This window comes from Petaurus breviceps, unplaced genomic scaffold, assembly GCF_028583685.1.
Source record: "Petaurus breviceps papuanus isolate PSGF00001 unplaced genomic scaffold, PetGlider_PUasm1.0 173, whole genome shotgun sequence".
NCBI lineage: Eukaryota > Metazoa > Chordata > Mammalia > Diprotodontia > Petauridae > Petaurus > Petaurus breviceps.
This window is the reverse complement of record NW_027185759.1, coordinates 20467877-20487691: the sequence shown is the minus strand read 5'-3', so window position 1 is coordinate 20487691 and position 19815 is coordinate 20467877. Positions and strand designations below refer to the sequence as shown.

At 39.0% G+C, this 19815-nt stretch overlaps 1 protein-coding gene across 1 annotated transcript in view; it reads left to right on the top strand.

The window, feature by feature from the left end:
* Positions 1-19815, top strand: part of KPNA4 (karyopherin subunit alpha 4) — a 55425-nt gene that overhangs the window by 17982 nt on the left and 17628 nt on the right. The window contains exons 2-8 of the mRNA XM_069083497.1: positions 6643-6687; positions 7949-8038; positions 8133-8162; positions 8248-8300; positions 9631-9726; positions 10395-10480; positions 13300-13386. Coding sequence (XP_068939598.1) covers positions 6643-6687; positions 7949-8038; positions 8133-8162; positions 8248-8300; positions 9631-9726; positions 10395-10480; positions 13300-13386 — 487 coding nt within the window. The remainder of the gene's footprint in view (positions 1-6642; positions 6688-7948; positions 8039-8132; positions 8163-8247; positions 8301-9630; positions 9727-10394; positions 10481-13299; positions 13387-19815) is intronic.

The following is a 19815-nucleotide window of genomic DNA, read 5'->3' as shown; positions in this document are numbered from 1 at the left end:
AGGGTCTGTAGTCTTCCCCATATTGGCAGTCTAAGGGGTTTCACATAAAATGAGATCAGCAACTATTAGAAATCAGTTTAAAAGGGAAGGAGAGAGACCAACTAATCAAGACTACCATGTCCTAGTCAAGCCACATAATTCACGTATAATCTTGTCTGCAGGCATGAGGGTCAGAGGAGTCCAGGGTGGTCTTGATGTTGTGCGTGAATTTAACTCGGAGGTAGCTCAGTTTATCTCAGGGTGAAGGATAGCCAGTGTATTGAATGACTTTAGAGCTAGGATCTAAAAAAGATCTAGACGGACTAAAAGAATGGGCTCCAACTACTAAAATAAACTATAAATGTTCTAGGCTTCCTTTTTTTTAAATTTGAGAAAAATGTGTTGTTTTTTTTTTTTTTTGACACAATACACTCCAGACAAAGCACATAAAATCCCTGATTGTTACTCTGAAATTTGATAGGGTAGAAGAGGTCCTAGACTTACGCAGCTGACCTTTGTTATAACTTAAAGCATTTCATGTGAAAGCAACCTGAGGGTTTTAGCAGCCTCCAAGCTCTGTGTAAATTCAGTGTGATATGGCAACCCAAGAACGGACCCTTCTCCAGAATTAGGTCAAGTATAGCCCCACTGTATTTGCCCTGATTCAGACACATCTGGAATATTGTATTCCATTCTAGAAACCACAGTTGAAGAAAGCCATTGATGGAATTGATCAAGAGGAGGGTGATCAGGATAATTAGTGGACCTAAAACCATGAAAGAATTGGGCAAGTTTATCCTTGAAAAGGGAAACTTCTAGGGCACTTGATGGTCGTCAAGTATTTGAGGAGCTATCCCTTGGAAAAGAGATGAGACCTTTTTGCTTGGCCCCTGAGAGCTTGCAGAAACATTTGTACAATTTATAGAGAGAGATTTTGCCTTGATCTAATAAAAAAAAAACCGCCTAACAATTACAGCCCTTTCAAAGTGGAATGGGCTGTTTTGGGAGGCAATAAATTCCTCATTATTAAAGGCCTTCAAGAAGAGACCAGATGGCCAGGAAAGTTGTAGAAAGAGATACCTCTTGAGTCTTGTGAGATGCTGTATTTGAAGCCTCGTGTGGACTGAAGGACAAGTGTTGGAGGTAAAAGACTCTTGGTAACTCCTATAGTTGAAAAAACCTCAGTGGTTCTCCAGGACTAACTTTTCTTGGCATCACTCAACAAACAGTTATTAGGTGCTTACTCTGTGCCAGGCACTGTGCTAGGGATGCAAAAACAAAAAGATGGAGCCAAGAGCCTGTGAGGAGAGACAGCTTGGACATCTCTAAATTCATAGGGTCCTAGACTGCAGCTGGAAGGAACCTCAGAAGCCCTCTTATCAACCTCCTTATTTTACCAGTGAGGAAACTGAGGCATAGTGAGGTCCCACAGGGATTAAGGTTCTGACCCATGTCAGTCAGTAAGAGTTTATAAAGCATTGGGAATACAAAAATAGTCAAAAGACAAAAGGAGCTTGCAGAAATTTGTATATGCAACATAAGTAAATGCAGAATATGGGACTAGAGAATAAGTGGGAGGGAGAGCACTGCTAGTTGGGGTCAGGAAGGGTTTCCTGTTGAAGGTGGGGCTTGAGTTGCATCCTTGAAAGAAGTGAGAGATTTTGTGAGGTGGAGTTGGAGTGCCTTCCAGACATGAGGGTTGGGTGGCCTCATGGGGAAGAGAGGGGAGTTAAAATGCTGTGTTTGAGGAACACAGGGAAGGCTGATTCAGCAGAACTGTAGAATGTGGGAAGAGGAGTTATGTGTAATAACAGTGAAAGATAAGTTGGAACCAGGTTGTGAAGGGCTTTCAGAACCAAGCACGAGAGTTTATAGTTGATCCTAGAGGCAATGAGAAGCCACTAAGTAGGGGGATGATGTGGTCAGATGTGTGCTTGAGGAACATGATTTTGGCAGTTGTTTGCAGGGAGCAACCAGGCCATTGGAAAGGCCAGGGTTCGGATTGATGAGGCTTAAATTTAGCAGTTGGTGGTTAAGTTAGGAGAGGAGTCACATGCAAGTGCTGTGATAGGGAAGGAAATGGCAACGTTTGGCAAGTGATTGGAGATCAAGGTGAGGTGAGGGATAAAAAAGCATGTTACAAACCTGGAAGATTAGAATAATGGTGGTGTTTTTGACAGAAGCAAGAAAGTTTTTTTTGAGGGTGAGAAAAATAATGACAGCAGGCTGTCTCTTTTAAACATGACCTCTATTGCATGATACCCCCTTTTTTTTTTTCTGGAATTTTATGTCCTGGAAAGTTTACATGCCTTGTGTAACCTCACTTATCAGTGCCTCTTTCTCTGTGACATAACAAATAGGAAACCAGTCAGATACATCTCTTTTAGACTTTGACTCTACATAAAACCCCTTGTGCTTGTCAGCGTCACTGAGCTGCCTTCTTTTACGGGATAGGACCTGTATGTTCCTGCACTGGACTAGGAGACCTTGTCATAATCCAGATGCCAGGTAATAGGTACAGCTTTCCCAGTCATTGATCCCTTTTCTCCTCTGGCCATGTCTGAAGAGTATCTCATCTAAGGGCCAGCCATCCCTTTGCTGGTTGAGTCTTGCACAGACTTACAGATAGACATCTCACCTGTGTTTTTGTCTCTCTAGTGGCTGAGATGTAGACATCTTTATTCTTTTTTTTTTTTTTTTTTTTTTTTTTTTGCTTTTTGGGGGACAATTGGGGTTAAGTGACTTGCCCAAGGTCACACGGCTATTTTTTTTGTGTTAAGTGTCTGAGGCTGGATTTGAACTCAGGGCCTCCTGACTCCAGGGCCAGTGCTCTATTGACTGCGCCACCTAGCCGCCCCAACATCTTTGTTCTTAACCCCTATTCCTGTGCCCTCTCTCCTTATGCTTCTTAGTATCTCAGGTTAAGCCAGAAGCCTTATGTTACTCACTGGTCTGTGTTTTCTGGGAAAACCTTAAGTTCCAAAAACCAGTGCAAGAGCCTGGGACAGTGAACATATTTATAGAACTACGACTTCTCCCAGATCAGTGTTAGTGATGCTCTCTGACTGTTGGATAATTCCTTGCTTATAAACAATAGTCTTCATTTCCATTCCAAAAACATTAAGGTCTTGCCATTTGTGGCACTGATGTATGAGGCTCCAGATATAGATGACTGCCTCCAAACAGGCTCGCCGTTTCCTAGGGCAGAATAACCCATACACAAATACAGTGCACAAGAAGTTTGAGGCGCAGCAGACAGCACTGACAAGGTAGGAGGTGGGGAGAAGGCCTGAGAGCAGGGAAATCTAGGAGGGAGCCGAGCCTAAGGACTCAGAGAGGTGGAACCCCCAAAACGTGGCCATACATGTCTACCATGGTAGCCACCGGGGCCACAGGTACAAAGCATGGGATCATCTCTCTTCCCCTTAAAAAAATAGACAGCATAAATATAAAGGGAGTCAATACAAGGTCTTTTGGAAGGGAAGGCATAGGCAGGTGAGATCAGAAAAGACCATGTAAAAGATGATGCTTGAGGAAGAGAGGGATTCTCTGAGACAGAAGGCAGGCAGGAGACGAGGAACAGAGGGGGCTGGTTTGGCCAGATTACCGCCTGGAGAGAGAGAGTAATGCCTGTTGTACTGATCTTGTGTTGTGATGGGGTTCAAATAAGGTAGTGTATGTGAAGTACTTTGCAGCCTTAGAGCGATATATAAAGTTTAGATATTGTTTCCAGGGCACTTTCTGTTCTCATATTACCTTCTCTCAGACTGAATTTTGTATATGTTGTACCTTCCCTGTAGGTCCTCGAGGGCAGGGACAGTGTAGGTTTTCATAGTCAGACTCATAGCGATGTTGTCCAGACTGAGTGCCTCCATTTCTTTGCCTCCTACTCATTTTTAAGCCACTTGCAATCTGACTTCTGATCCCAAAATGTAACTCTTTGTTGTCTTTCTGGCTTCATAGCAACACTTGAAAGAGAGTGCTTTAAAGTTTGCAGAATACCTCTTAGAGGTTGCTGGCTAAGATTCTCAGCCATCCTGGGAGGTCATTGGTGTGGATCGTGTCCCCATTGACTTAACTGTCATCACCCAGCTAATCAGAGGAAGTGTTTAAATCCAGATTTTCCTTATTCCAAGTACACACCATGCTGTGCTACCTGTCATCTGAAAAAAATATATCTTTAAATACACTTGGGATGATTTGACCCTAAATTGGGCTTCATGCTCTGCAGACTCATTTTATTCTCCCCTTTTTGTGAGTTAAAACAGCCAGCATTTATATAGCTCTTCACAGCTTGCAAAATGGAGAAACTGAAGCTGAGAAAGGTTGGATGATTTACCAGGGCTACCCAACTAGTAAGACAGTGTCTGAGGTAGAATTCGAATTTAGGTCTTCCTTACTCCGGGCCCAGTGCTCCTACCAGCTGCCTCACCCAGCTGGTCTCCTTGCCACTTGGCAAAGAGATCACATGTTGCTGTCTTGTTCTTTTGGCTTGCCCCTTGGGGCAGTTGCTTATTAAACTATAAGAAATGGGGGCAGTCCACAATCTCCCTTCCTTATATGCTCTTACCATTGTTTTTAGCATTGCTTGTTCACATAGTATAGGTTACAGCTGTTATAATTAGCTGAAGTCTTTGCATTTTTGTGCTGTCTTTTAATTTGGAATTGATTTTTCTCTTTTGCTTTAATTAGTCAGGGATCTGGCTACATACAAACAGTTGATTCTGAAATGACTGGTTTCCTTTCAATACATGTAGTCAGTTTTATTTTTTGTGGTGATAAAATGCTTGCCAAATAGGGGCGCTCTTCTGAAAGTATTTGTGATGCGACACTTTTGAGTAGGCTGCAAATCTTTGCCCTAAAACCGTGTTTTCACCGTTTTCCCTTCTGCCTATCTTTACCTTGTTGCTAACCAACTATGAGTATATTGGTGTTAAACTCCATTTGGAGGCCATGTGGTGCAGGGTTCTGGGTTTACAGTTGGAGGTGCTGGTTCCACAGAACAGGCCTCAGCAAGGAGGTGACACCCCAGAGAAGTTGGTGACGATTACAGGAAGCTCCTTGTTTTTTTTCTTTTTGAAGGCTGGGCAGTTGGGGTTAAATGACTTACCCAAGGTCACATGGCTAGTAAGTGTTAAGTATCAGAGGCCATATTTGAACTCCGGTCCTCCTGACTCCAGGGCCGTGCTCTCTTCACTGCACCACCTAGCCGCCATATCTCCTTGTTACTCTTGATGATAGTACTTCAGGTCACTAGCCAAACTGGAGATAATCATTCTAGACTGGAAGACTTGGGGAAGCATTGTGCTACCACCAGGGACAGTAAAAGATTGTGAAGAGAGATGTGCCAGAAATGGGGAAAGGCTCTAGATTGGGAGCCAGAGGACTTGAGTTCAGATTCTGGCAAGTCACCTTCTCTCAGTGTTGTCATTTGTTAAATGAGGCAGATGACCTCCAAAGTCCCTTTCGCCCTGAATCTAGTGACTTGGTCAAATTGATTTTTATTGCATAAACTTTCTCTCTAACCTCAGCCCCTTTCCGTCTACTTTATTTATGTCTTTTATCTTTTTTTTTTTTTCCCCAAAGAAGGGAAGAAGCTTGCTCAGACTCTGGAAAAGTGGGATAGCAAGAGGAATTTTACTTCTTATATAAAAGTCCCCTTTAATGTAATAAGGCCCCAGTCTGGTGGGACTATGGGATATTACCACCAAATATGTGAAGCCAGCATAAAGTATTATATCTTCTGAATCACTGCATAAATAAGTTTTCTTTGCAAGTAATGCCTCAGACTATCCTCTATTCATGGTATCAGTAAATTAATGTTCTTTTACTAAAGAAAATAAAGGATCTTTGTCAGAAATATTTATAAAAAGTTGCTTTCCATAATAGTTGATTTATATGTATCAAAATGTTATATTTATTTAGAAAAAATTCTTCAGTCTCATTTTGTACAAAGGAGAAACATTAGTAGAATAATTTTTACTGAAAACTTCTATTGTCAATGATGGACACAAGTCACATATATTGAGTAATGCTTTAATATCATATGACATCTGGATAGAGAAAACCAGCTTTGGAGTAAAAGAACTAGGTTTGCATCCTATCTCTGACACCTCCTGGCTGTGTGACTTTGGACAAGTCACTGAACTTCTCAGTGTCCCAGGGAACTCTCTCTTCAGAGTGGCAGAGCCTGAGTCTCATTTTTCATTGAGAGAGTTTAATAATTGAAAGTTCATAGACCAAAGCATAGACGTCCTCTTGCCCTGGGCTTTTGGCTGTGTCTGTGAATCCCATACTTTGGGGAGACAATCCAACCGCAGACACAGGCCTCTTCAGTTATGACTCCTCATTAGGACAGCATACCGGGGTGGACAGAAGCAAGTGCATTCTCTCTGTCGGCAGTGTCCACATTAAGGAGATCACCACAGACCTTTAAAGTAGGGCTTTAATAGTTCTGGCACTTTCACGGGTAATTCTGTATGGACTCAGTTCTAAGAGGCTTGAATCCATGGCACAACCAACATTTTTATTGATGGCTTTAAAAATTGTCATCTCTTTCTCTGTCAGAAGAACAGTGAAGGTCACTTGAACCTTGGGGAAAGAAACATTATAAAATATTCTGAAGTTGTAGTCATAATTGTTTTTTTTTCTTCTTTTTAACAGACTATGAGACGACAGCGAAATGAAGTTGTTGTTGAGTTAAGGAAGGTGAGTCTGAATAAAATCATGCCTCCAGATCCAATTTGACTGACTGAAATGAATGAATGAAGCATTAATGAGTGCTGTGCTAAGTGCAGGGGATACAGTTAGGAAAGTCAGACAGTCTCTGCTTACAGGCAGTTTCCATTCTAATGGAGGAGACATCCCACAGGGAAGGTTTCAGCTGCAAGTCAGCAAAGTCCCCTGGTCCTTAAGGTGCTGCAGTTTAACAAATATTGCTTTGGTAAGGTTGTAGACACATTTTTTATGCAATGATTATAACATTACATATCTAAGTTTATTCACTTTTAATGAGAGGTTAGAGTGGGTAGAGTGCCAGCCTCTGAGCCAGGAAGAGACTGATGTGTGCCAGGCAGTCCCTTCCCTCTTACTGCCCGACAGCCCTCTCAGACTCCAAGACCAGTGCTGTGCCTCGACAGTGCCTTTCCCTAAGCTGTTCAGGATTATCATGAATAGTTCAGGATTATCATGAATATGGTACATATGTAAAAGTGACAGAGGTAATGCATTGAATTTAGGGCAGAAAATAATGGGCATGTTAACAAGACAAATTACTGATAACTTTCTTTTAAAGTTTATGTTGTCATTGAGTCATTTGTGCATGCATGTCCTAGGTTAAATGATGATACTATTAAAATGGCCTTTAATTGCTTCTTAGAAAAAGTGTATCTTGACATGGAATGGTTCAGTATGTCTGACCTCCAGCCATCTCTGAGGGAGATGCATGAAATAAGCACCGGTTAATGAGCCTGGAGAGTGAATTATGGAGAACAGAGTCAAGAAGACCTGGTTCAGACCTGTCTCTGCCATGTGCTGGTTGTGTGACCCCAGGCTCTCAGTTCTGGGCGGCTCAGTAAGACCATAGGCTGCAGAGAAGGTGCCTGCCGCCTTTGTCACTACAGCGAGCTTCCTGATCTAAGGGTTCCCAGTGTCAGTAAAAGCATAGCTCCAATCCCAATCCCTGTATCTGTCGTGTCTGGTACAGTATTTTAAGACCATCTTTCCTATTTTAAATATGAAACACAAACATAGTTTTTTAAACTCTTGGATGGTTTCATGGTGTTTTTCTTTATTAATTTGATCACTTTGGAGTTCACATTAGTTTGATTTGTCAGAGTTTCTGTTTTGTCTTTTATGAATTTTCTTTTACAAGGGATTTAATGTCTTAGTTAATGTAGGCATAAATTTTTATATATTCTGACCCCAAGTGTTAGATTTTAAACAAAATTCCTTTTTTTTTTTTTTTTAGAACAAAAGAGATGAACATCTCTTAAAAAGAAGAAATGTACCACATGAAGATATCTGTGAAGATTCTGATATAGATGGTGATTACAGAGTGGTAAGTTTCCTTATGTTTAAGACTGTGGATAAAAAGAACTATATAATTTCAAATGACATTTTACTTACTACTTTGTGTGATATTTGTTTTCCAGCAAAATACCTCCTTAGAAGCAATTGTGCAAGTAAGTTTTTTTTTTCCTCTAGTCACTTTTTTTCCATGAATAAATGCTGTTACTATATTATAAAACATTTGTTATTTTATCATAGAATGCTTCAAGTGATAACCAAGGAATCCAGCTAAGTGCTGTTCAGGCTGCTAGGTAAGTTTTACATTGGTAGCCTTTGTAACTTATATTTGTAAGAGTTAACCTCTTGAAAATTCACAGTACATAGTTCAATCAGATGAGAAGTTTCAGGCTGAGATCATTCAACAAATATTTCTTTAGTAATTTTTATAATTAATAGGTTTAAAGTTGGTAGCATTCCTCCTGCACTTAAGTTTTAATGTGATATATGTACAAAATAAAAACTTTTAAAGAAGGTTAACTGCATAAGACTGTAGCACAAAAAGAAGAAAAAGATTTGTAGAAAATTCAGTTTTTCCACTAATCTCAAGGCTATAGGCCTACAAATCCACCTGCCACAACTACATAAATATTCTTTGTAAAGCACAGGTTTGGCCAGTCGTTCCAACGCTACATAATCTTTGACTGCTCCTTCTTGCCAATAGGCTCAGATAGAAACTCTTTAGTTTGGAATTTAAAGGCCTTTAAAATGTGGAAGATGGTGCATGGGTACAGCAAGGAGACTAATTTGGCTAGAATGTAGAATGCATAAGGAATGTTGCTAAACTTGGAAAAGTAGGTTGTCCTCAGCCCTCTGCATCACACTCAGAATTTTGAACTTTTCTGTCCCCTTTTCCATTTCCTTCCTTCCTTCCTCCAATTTCCAGAGACTCTCTAGCCTTTTCTGTTTGTGTCCCTAGTGCTTAGCACCTAACCCTAAATGTTTTTTCGACTGAATGGCCTGATATAGAGTAGGAAGACAGAAAATGAAGGCCAAAATACTCAGTGAAGACTTCTTAAAATAGGGACAGTGAGAATCTAGACTGATGTAGACACATAAGAATTAGTGTTTGCCATATTAATGGGGCAGCTTCACTAGACTAGGTAGAGGATGCATGTTAATAACAGATTTGAGCTGTAAATAGAGCACCCCAAAAGCCAAACAGAGTAATCTCAACAATGCCATAGGAAATGGAGAGGCAGAGGTTTTTAATCAGAAAAGTCACATGATGAAAATGGATTGGGGGTTTGTTTGTTTGTTTGAGGCAGTTTGCCTTGGAATTTCAAAAATTTTTATAGAAGCAATTGTTAGTTTTCTAAAATAACCTGTTTGTACTCAGTTTTGCCAGGTAGGTGATTTTTGGTTTTAATCCTAGTTCCTTTGAGCTCTAGAATATCATATTCCAAGCCCTTTGATCCCTTAATGTAGAAGCTGCTAGATCTTTAAAATAACATGTTTGAGTAAACTAGTTATCAAAACTTCACACATATGGGAATATTTATACCATGTATCTATACAGATTTTTTAAAATTTCACTGTATGTCATTAAATCTAAAGAGTTTTTCCTTGTCTGTCTTTTCATAGAAAGCTTTTGTCCAGTGATCGCAATCCACCAATTGATGACTTAATAAAATCTGGAATATTGCCTATTTTAGTCCATTGTCTTGAAAGAGACGACAAGTAAGTGCTTTTAAAATTTTTCTTGTACTCTAAATAGGAAGAAAACTCAGATTTCAAAAAAAACAAGTTAATAATACTGAGTACTGATTTAAATGAAGACACAAAGTCCTCTTTATTTTTATTAATAAATGGTAAATTCAAAGTGTACTATTTATAACCACTCTTTTAGTCTGAAGGGAACCTACATGGTAAAATAGCATAATTGTCCATTAGAAGGGATTTATATGCTGGGTCAAAATAAGTTGCTACCTTAATGAAAAGGATAAACAAAAGAAAAAAAATTTAAATTGTGAGCTGCTTATTTGGAGAAGAGACTTTTAATAGTCACAACCTTGACTTCAGACCACAAAATTACCGCCTTCCCTTCTCTGGCTTCAGCCTCGAAAGCACTTCTTGCAGTTCCACCAATTTGCTACAGGCTTTGTCCACTGTGTTAATAGCAGAAATAAAAGAGAAAAGATAGAAATAACTTCAGTAGAAAAATATCAGACTTGTTACCACAAAGAACAAAGTTGTGTTTACTACAAGCTGTTAGGGTGACAAATCTTGGCACGATCTAGAGATAGAACTCTTAGAATAATAAGAGATTATATACAGAGAATTGAATCTGAATTGGGTTTGGTCCAATAATAAAAAATTCAAGCTGGTAAAACTTTTGTTTCTTATAGTCCTTCTTTACAGTTTGAAGCTGCATGGGCTTTGACAAACATTGCTTCTGGAACCTCTGAACAAACACAGGCCGTAGTTCAGTCCAGTAAGTTGATTATTATTTGACAGTTGCATGCCTTGTTATTTTTAAAAGTCAAATGTTAAAAAAGCTAAAGAAATAGTTATTTTCCTTCAAGAGTAAACCTGCACTTCAAGAAAAGAACCTTCCACAAATATTTCCAGGTAGTTGACACAGACTAAGCGTTAACATGTCTTAAACTTGTTAGTTTTGAGAGAGGACTCTGATTTGATTGGAAGAAAAATCTTAGTTTGCATTTTGTTATGTTTCTTTACTAATTTTGAGGAAATCTCAAAAACAATTTTTAAAAGTCCTTGTAAATGCCTCTAAAAGCTGCCCTTCCAAGAAAAGTCAGTTGATTAAATTACGTCCTAAAAAATCCTGCTACGTAGATCCTACGCCTGGGCCTTTCCTTTGAATGTTGAGGCTTAGGGTTTTCTGATTTCCTTTTTTTATAAATGCTCAGTACCCAGCAGGGGGCCTTGTACCAGGGTCCTCCTGTCAGTGTTTGCTGAACTGAATTGTGCGGTTTTCCTTTTCTCTGATTCTGGGATTCAGGAGTACTACAGGGGTAGGGAGTAGATGTGTGATTTCATTGGTATGTGAAGTGCAGAAGAACATGACGCCACACTCTCTGTGTTTCACGAGAGAAGGTTTTATGAGTAAGGAATTCGTGGCAGCTGGGTGGTACAGTGGCTAAGTCCAGCCTCAGCTACTAGCTGTGTGACCGACCCTTGGCAAGTCATTTAACCTTTGTTTGCCTTGGTTTTCTCATCTGTAAAATGAAGATAATAATACCATTTACCTCCCAAGGGTGTTGTAAGGATCGAATGATATGATATATGTATAGCATTTGCCACAGTCCTTGTCTCAAAGCAGGTTCTATGTAAATGTTAGTTATTAATATTATTAATATTCTATGGCTAGGGGCGGCCGGGTGGCTCAGCGAGTAAGAGCACCGGCTCCAGTGTCGGGATGACCTGGATCAAATCCGGGCTCAGATACTCAGCACCACACCCAGAAATAACTGGCCGTGTAACCTCGAGCAAGTTACTTAACCCTGATTGCTTAAAAAAATTTTTTAAAATAAAAAAAAATACTCTATGGCTGACATACTAACTATGTGAACCTAGGAAAGTCCCTTACGTCTTTCAGTGGTATAGCTAAAGAATTCTTTGAATGTAGGAATGCTTTATCTGGCTCAAAAACAGATTGCTTTTTCTTAGGTGCTAGATTAAGTAGATATGAACATACACAGGCATTTAAGAGAACTGGCTCTGTTTTATAAAATCCCTTAATCATTTGAATTTTGAGTATTCCCCTTCCCATTTAATAAATGGCAGTGAGACTCTCAAGGATGGTAATGGAGGAATAAGACTCAGATGTTCAAGTAATCACTCCCCTCTAATCCTTTGTTCCCCTCAACCGCCTTTGGAGAGTGACAGTATTAAGATGAGGTATATGTGAAATTATTCAGGCTAACCTCAGAAATTGGGCAGGGACCTGTGGTTTTTAGTGTATGTGGCATGTGGAAACACTTCACTGAAGCAGCTTCTTAGCTCCCATGAGCACTGAGAAGCTAAGTCACCTAGCAAGTCAATAGGAGAGCAGTGATTTCAGGTCTTCCTAACTCCTGCTTTTCACCCTAATTCTGATCAAACAGGATAATATTTATAAAGATTTTAGCAGAGTGCCTGGAACATACAAAGTAGGTGCTTAATAAATCTGTGTTCCTTTCTTTTTCCTGCCATTCCTTTCCTGGGCTAACCCTCTATCCACCATCCCATACTGCTTGCTTTTCATATAACAAATTTACAGAAAAAAAGAAAACTTTTAGAAAGGATCTTTTTTTGATTGCCTGAAGAAAGTTTGGAGTTCCATGAAACACTTACATAAATCTACACATTGTTTTAAAAAAATAACTACTTTATATTTTATTAATACATTCTATTTTTCACATGGTCGCTTTCTCCAAGTCTCTTTCTCTCTGGTATCCCTCTCCCCAAAAAGTTAAATAAAATTATTGACTGTAACTGTACAGCATACAATAACAGATCCATAGTATATTACAGAATCTATTACATTCTTCATCTGTAGGCCATCACCTGCCAGCATTGGTAGCTGGAAAAGCTTTGCTCATATATACCTGGTACAATGCTTGGCAATGTTCAGTAAGTATTTGTGGATTCATTTTACAGTAATATCAGAAGAAATCTTTGTTATCTGCAGTAGCTAAGATTAATGAACAAGCATTGCTAAAAGGACTACATTGCTTGTTTGTGAATGGATACTTGCCCCCAATTGATACATAGCCATATACATAGAATGGAATTAAAAATATTGAAGTAGGTTCCATAAGCCACATGTGAAAGTTCATCTTGTTATTTTATAATCAGACCTAATAATTCAGCTTTTTTTTTTTAAACAGCAAATACTGTGCACAAAGTACTTTCTGAAGTGCTAGGAGAGATGCATGATAAATATGACATGGTCCTTTCCCTCAAGGAACTTCTATCCTAATAAAGGAACTTATAGTCTAATAATTATATAAAGTGATTCTGCTTCAACTTTAGGTAGATTAAAAATTTTATTATTCCAGTTTCTTGTTTACACAAACATATACAAAGTAATTTCAAGGTTGAATAATTTGCTCTTAATTTTGCACAATAAAATTTGTAAATGAAAATTTGTCACAGAATAGAAATGTTTCCAGTTGTATATACTAAATAAAATTGATTTTATTTTCTGGGAATTGAGTTACTAGGAGAAGAAAGAGATTAACTTGTTGGACTGGGATGCAGAAACCACTCATAGCTTTAGTTCTTACGGCTTTTTTTCTCTCCTAGATGCTGTGCCACTTTTTCTGAGGCTTCTCCATTCAACTCATCAAAATGTGTGTGAACAAGCTGTCTGGGCATTGGGAAATATCATAGGTCTGTATTAAGCTTCTTATTAACAACCAAAAAGCTGTCAGTTTAGTTATAATATAAGTAAAATTGAATGCTATTAGACATGTCAAAAGGAAGAGAAAACAGCATTCTGCTGGTTTGTCGCATAAAAGTTTGCATATCCTAATATCACCAAAAATAGCTTTTGGGTTAGCTTATGAAAATTGATTTGAAATAGCTGGTGGATGCAAATAAGATGAAAATTATTTTTAAAATATTATCCATGTACTTCTATATATACAGCTAAGTATGTGCATAATCCAGATCCCTTCTCCATTTGTCTTTTATTCCTTGTGACTAATTGTTCATTAGTTCCTGCTGCCATAGAGAGTGTTTAAGAACAGAGGGTGTAAACCTGAGTCATTTAAGAGTTTTTCCTCATTAGTAGCTCTCTTAAAAGACTACATGAGGGGCGGCCAGGTAGCACAGCGAGTAAGAGCACCGGCTCCAGTGTTGAGAAGACCTGGAGATCGAGTCCTGGGCTCAGACACTTGGCACCCACCCAGCAACACCTGGCCATGTAACCTTGAGCAAGTTACTTAACCTCAATTGCTTAGGGGCGGCCAGGTGGCTCAGTGAGTAAGAGCACTGGCTCCAGTGTCGGGATGACCAGGATCAAATCCGGGCTCAGATACTCGGCACCACACCCAGAAATAACTGGCCATGTAACCTTGAGCAAGTTACTTAACCCTGATTGCTCTAAAAAAAAAAAAACAACTAAGTTCTTTAGTTTTCAGCTATATGTAACTGACCTTTTTCCCACAAGTAAGCAAACAGCAGTTTCTTAGTTCCTCTAATACAGAGTTGATTTCAGACGGCAGCATGTTTGCAGCTCTGTCCTTGACTAGCTGTCTGATTTTGGGCAAGTCACTTGCTCTGTATGGTCCTTCGTAAACAGTGGATTGTATTCAGTTCCATTCCTGATGACCCTTCCAAATACCCAGAGGACTTAGGTAATTTTAGAATCTGATGTCTATTTCTGTCGACATGTCGACTGTCTGCTCTCTGAGGACCAGCTGAGGTGAGTTCAGAGAGCCCCGTCTCCAAGAGGCCAGCCACTTAGGGGTAAATTCTTGGCTGTGACAACAGAGGGACAGAGTTTTAAATCTGTAATCAGACAGCGTTTATACTCTCAATGAAAGATCCCCAGCCATTGATTGAGGATTGGAGGAACTGAATCCTGTCAGTCTTAGCATTATTCTGGAAACAGCCATACCACAGAAGAAAGTCGAAGCTAGGTGGAAGGATACAAGAGGGACCCAGCATGTGTGTCTCTCTCTGCTTTCTCTGAGACTAAAGTAAATTACTACTCAAGTCTTTTGGAGTTGGAACCATTGGTTGACAGCTCATAAGTCTCTCTTGTGAGACAGTAAAAGTTACGCATTGATTTTGTCGTTCACCCAAAGGGGAAAGGGAAGAGAACAAGTGTTCATAGAGCACCTATTCTGTGCCAGGCATTGGGCTATGAAGCGCTTTACAAATATGATGTCATTTGATTGACACTACAACCCAGAAAGTAGGTGCTATCATCCCCATTTTATAGTTGAGACTGAGGCTGGCTTTGTATTCGGGATATTCATGTCTTTTTGGCTTCAGGACCAGCACCTTGTGCACTGTGGCGCCCCCTAGCTGCCTCAAAGGCAGCAGGAAACATCATTTAAGGGGCATTTGGGAATCTTACTAAGTGCTGATACATTTTTGCAAAACAACTGCCACAAAAATATGAACCTTATGCCTTCTCCATTCTCCCTCAGTCACAGAGAAAGAAAAAGATTAGAAATTGTACAAAGTACATGGCACAGGTGACTAATAAATGCTTCTTTATTTAAAAAAAAAAATGAAGACAGGCCAAAGTCTGAGCCCCCTAGAAGCCTCACACCTCTGTACTTAGAATAAATTCTTCAAGAAAATAATTGGGAAGCATGGATGTAGTGAATCCTGAGAAAGATTTTCTTAGGGAAAATGAAATCAATTATTTTTCAAAGACAGGAAATGACTCATTGGTGATGAACTGAATCCGTCATTCTTGAGTCAGCTGTTCGTGTGCTGGGAGACCACCAATTATAGAAAAAAAAAACAGAAACAAGGTTATACAGCCAATAAAGAAGCAGCTCTGGAGTCCTTAGGGGTATAGGCTCAGAACTCACTGGACTGTTCTGGGACTTGGGACATTGCCTGCTGTGTAAAATCTGAAACAAGGGGTTTGAGGGAGGTGGACTTCGATGTCTCTGGCAGCTTTAGATCTGTGGTGCTAGATGAGAGACTAAAAATGAGAAAAAAGATGGAAAAGGGAAATGGAGGAAAGGCATTGGTTATGAGTAATGGTACAGTCAGGTCAAAACTTGATTATCTGGTCAAATGAAGGAGAGAATAGCTAAGAGATATACTGTTTTATAATATAAACTCATTTGTAAGATATTACTGAGAAGGATGGTGAAATGTTGTGAATATTATTGCCTCATTAAGCAAGGAACAGTGGAAGGAAAAACTATTTTAAAGAAGACTGGGTAAGATACTCAACTAAGCAGAAGTTAATTTATTACATATTTTTAGCATTAATTTAAAAAAAAAATCTGCATTCTGAATTCTCCCTCCCTTTCCCACCCATTGAGAAGGCAAGCAGTATTATATCAGTTATACATATGAAATCATGCAAAACAGATTTTCCTATTAGCCATGTCGCCAAAAAAAAAGCAAGAAAAATAAAGTGAAAAAAATTATGCTTCAGTCTACATTGAGAATTGTTAAGTTTTCTTTCTGGAGGTGGAGAGCATTTTTCTTCGAGTCTTTCTGAATTGTCTTGGATCTTGTATTTATCAGAGTAACTAAGTTATTCACAGTTGATCTCATATAATGTTGCTTGCTGTTACTGTGTATAATGTTCTTCTAGTTTTGCGCACTTCACTTTGTGTCGGTTCATAGAAGTCTTCCCAGGTTTTTCTGAAACCATCCTGCTCATCATTTTTTACAGCAAAATACCATGTTTCCCCGATAATAAGACCTATCCCAAAAATAAGCCCTACACATGCTACATTACGGTACCCCCTATATGCACCGTCCCCCCCCCCCCCCCCCCCCCGTGAAACGCACGCCGCACTACGAGCTGCATCCAATCAGAGCTGCAGCAGTGAGCGCGTCATCCTGTTCTTCCCTAGTGATTTGCTTATTGAAAAAGGTACATTTTTTTGTTCACATTTACCTGTTTATTAAAATTGCTGTCAATGTTCATGAAAATAAACCCTCCCCTGAAAATAAGCCCTCTGGTGTTTTTCTGTCCAAAAAAAAATAATAAGACAGTGTCTTATTATCGGGGAAACACGGTAGTACTCCATCACAATAATATACCATGACTTGTTCAGCCATTCCTTGAATGATAGGCATCTCCTCAGTTTCCAATTCTTTGCCATTTGCCACCACAGAAAGAGCTGCTATAAATATTTTTGTACAAATACATCCTTTTCCTTTTTCTTTCATCTCTTTGGGATACAGACCTAAGAGTGGTATTGCTGGGTCAAAGGGTAGAGCCATTTAAGCATAGTTCTAGATTGTTCTCCAGAATGACCATGCCAGTTCACAACTTCACCCAAAAGTGAATTTTAGTGTCCTAATTTTTCTTCATCCCCTCCGACATTTATCATTTTTCTTTCCTATCATTTAACCAATCTGATAGGTGTGAAGTGGTATCTCAGAGTTGTTTTTATTTATGTTTCTCTAATCAGTAGTGACTTAGTGTATTTTTTCATATGACTAGAGATAGCTTTGATTTCTTCTGAAAACTGCCTGTTCATATCCTTTGACCATTTATCTTTTGGGGAATGACTTTTATTCTTATACATTTGAAACTTACTATAAACATTTGGACTCTGTGTCAAAGTGTCTTGTTTGTTTCTTGTTTAAGTAGAAATATCACCAAAGAAAACAAAGATTGGGGGGAAAACCTGTCCTAGTTCAGATATATACAAAGAGGAGAAAGACTATGCTGGAAAAGTACTGGTGATCAATTTTTAAAGGTATCTGAAAAAGAAAAATACTGGAGAGAGGTATAAATTAGACTTTACCAGTTTGTCAAAACTTGACAGATGTCTTTTTTCCCTACTTACATAAATTTTTTAAGAATAATCTATACATGTATGGAGAGCAACCTTGCTGAGGCATTAAAAGGGATCTCCTGAGGTTGCTAGGTGGCACAGTGAATAGACCACCGACCCTGAAGTCAGGAGGACCCAAGTTCAAATCCATACTCAGACACTTAACACGAACTCTATGACCTTGGACAAGTTCACTTAACCCCAATTGTCATGCCTTCCCCCCTCCAAAAAGCAAAAAGTCGGGGGGGAATCTCCTAATAGACTTTCACAGGTGATGTTCCACAGGAGGCCACATCTCTGCCCAGCACGTTTTGTAACAGTGCAGAGATTATAAGATAATACAATATTTGTGTTTCTTATTTTTTTTTTTTTTGGCAAGGAAAATAATAGATTTAGAACCAGAAGGAGTTAAATGTCGTTTTACAGGTGAAGAAACTGAGACCCAAAGCATTTGAATGATGTGCCCAAAGTCACACAGGGAGTAAGTTTCTGAGGCAGGGGTGAACTGAGGTCTTTCTGACTCCAATCTTGTATACTATCCACTGAGCCAACAAAACATCATTTTTAATAGACTTCTAGAGAATGAGGTGTAACTTCTAGATATATCAAAATTATAATTTTGTTTGACCCATTGATCCTTAATATCAAGTGAGAAATAAAATAGAAAGACATGCTTGCCAGAGATGTTCACAAAGCAGATCTGAGTCAAAGTATAAGTTGAAGAGCTGGTTCTTAATAGATGGTGAGATCCTCGAGAAGAATTCTGTTGTGAGTGACATTGCACTGATTATATCGATTTCTTGAACATTGCAGAACCCCAGACAAGATCCATAATCAATCACAAATTTAGCCCAGACTATTCACACAGGAAAAAAACAAGTAAAAGGAGAATGTTTTCTGACATTGCAAGTAGACAATTAGGCCCAGAATTGAAGGAGAGGAAAGCAGAAATTGCCTTTGGAAAAGTCCAGTTTTGTTTAACAATCCCAAGCTTCTCCTTGAAACAAAGGCACACTTTTTAATTACAGTATTCTTTCAGTGTCATATAAATCTGAATCACAGAACATACTCCTGGCTCCAAAGAATAAAAGTTGAGGGGTCGCCCAAGGAATAGGGGAGTGAATGACCACAACACATTCTAAGCAAGGAAACGCAAAGAAGTTTAAAAAATGTCATCTGAAGAAAGATGGGCTGACAACAAGAGAACCAGTGGACAAACCCACATGTTCCATTGTTGTCCTGTTATGTTGAGAGATCTGCTGGAAGGTCCTGAGTGGATTGAGGAGCTTTGGGGTGATCTGGACTGATGTTGCACTGAATTGGGCAAGTTTCAGTGTGTTACTGAAGGGAGTACATCAGAGGGGTTCATCAGTTCCCTGGAATAGTAAATGGATTTAAAATAATTGTACTTCTGTGTTATTTCTCACAAATTGCTGTGACAGGTGTTTTCCATGTTGTTTCAGAAACACTTTATGACTCCTGACTCATCTAAGTTTTTCTACTTTTATTATTAACTAGATAAAAAATAGAAAGTATGTTTTCTTAGGTTTATGTAGTGGTGAATGTGCTGTGTAATTTCTAACCTCTGATTTAGTGAGGAGAGCACAGGATTGTAGTTAGAATGCCTGGATTGTCCTCCCAATTGGGATCTTGGACGGGTAACTTGACCTTTTGGAGCCTCGTTTTCTTGTCTATAAAACAAGGGAGGTTTGAGTAGATAATCTTAAAAGTTCTAAATATGATCCTCTCTCCCGCTTTGTGCTTGCCTATGATTCCAGTACTGGTCATACCCTCCAAGGGAGTCAAAGTTTGACCTTTTTTTTTTTCTTTTTTGTTTTTTGGAGGGTAGTTGGGGTTAAGTAACTTGCCCAAGGTTAAACGGCTAGTTTTTTTGTGTGGGTGTCAAGTGTCTGAGGCAGCAACCGAACTTGGGTCCTGACTCCGGGGCCAGTGCTTTACTCACTGCGCCACCTAGCTGCCCCTCTTGTTTTCTGTATTATAACTGTCTATGGGCAGAGAAGCCATGACTCCTCTTGAAAAGCTGTTGTGTTTATTATTATGAAATAATATTTCATTCCTCAGTTGTATATCTTTACATAAAAAGTGTCTTTGAAAAAGAGGAATTCATCTGCTTGGCTATGTTGATCAAATTAACTGAATTCACTGATTACTAACAAGCTACTATTTATAAGCCTGCCCTGAATGTCACCCAGAATGAGAGAAATTTTTTTATAATAATGAAGCATATCCAGTCACATTTCCTTCACTAAAAGTATCATTAAAACCATTATTAGATTGTATTATAATAATAGTTTTGTGTCCTTAA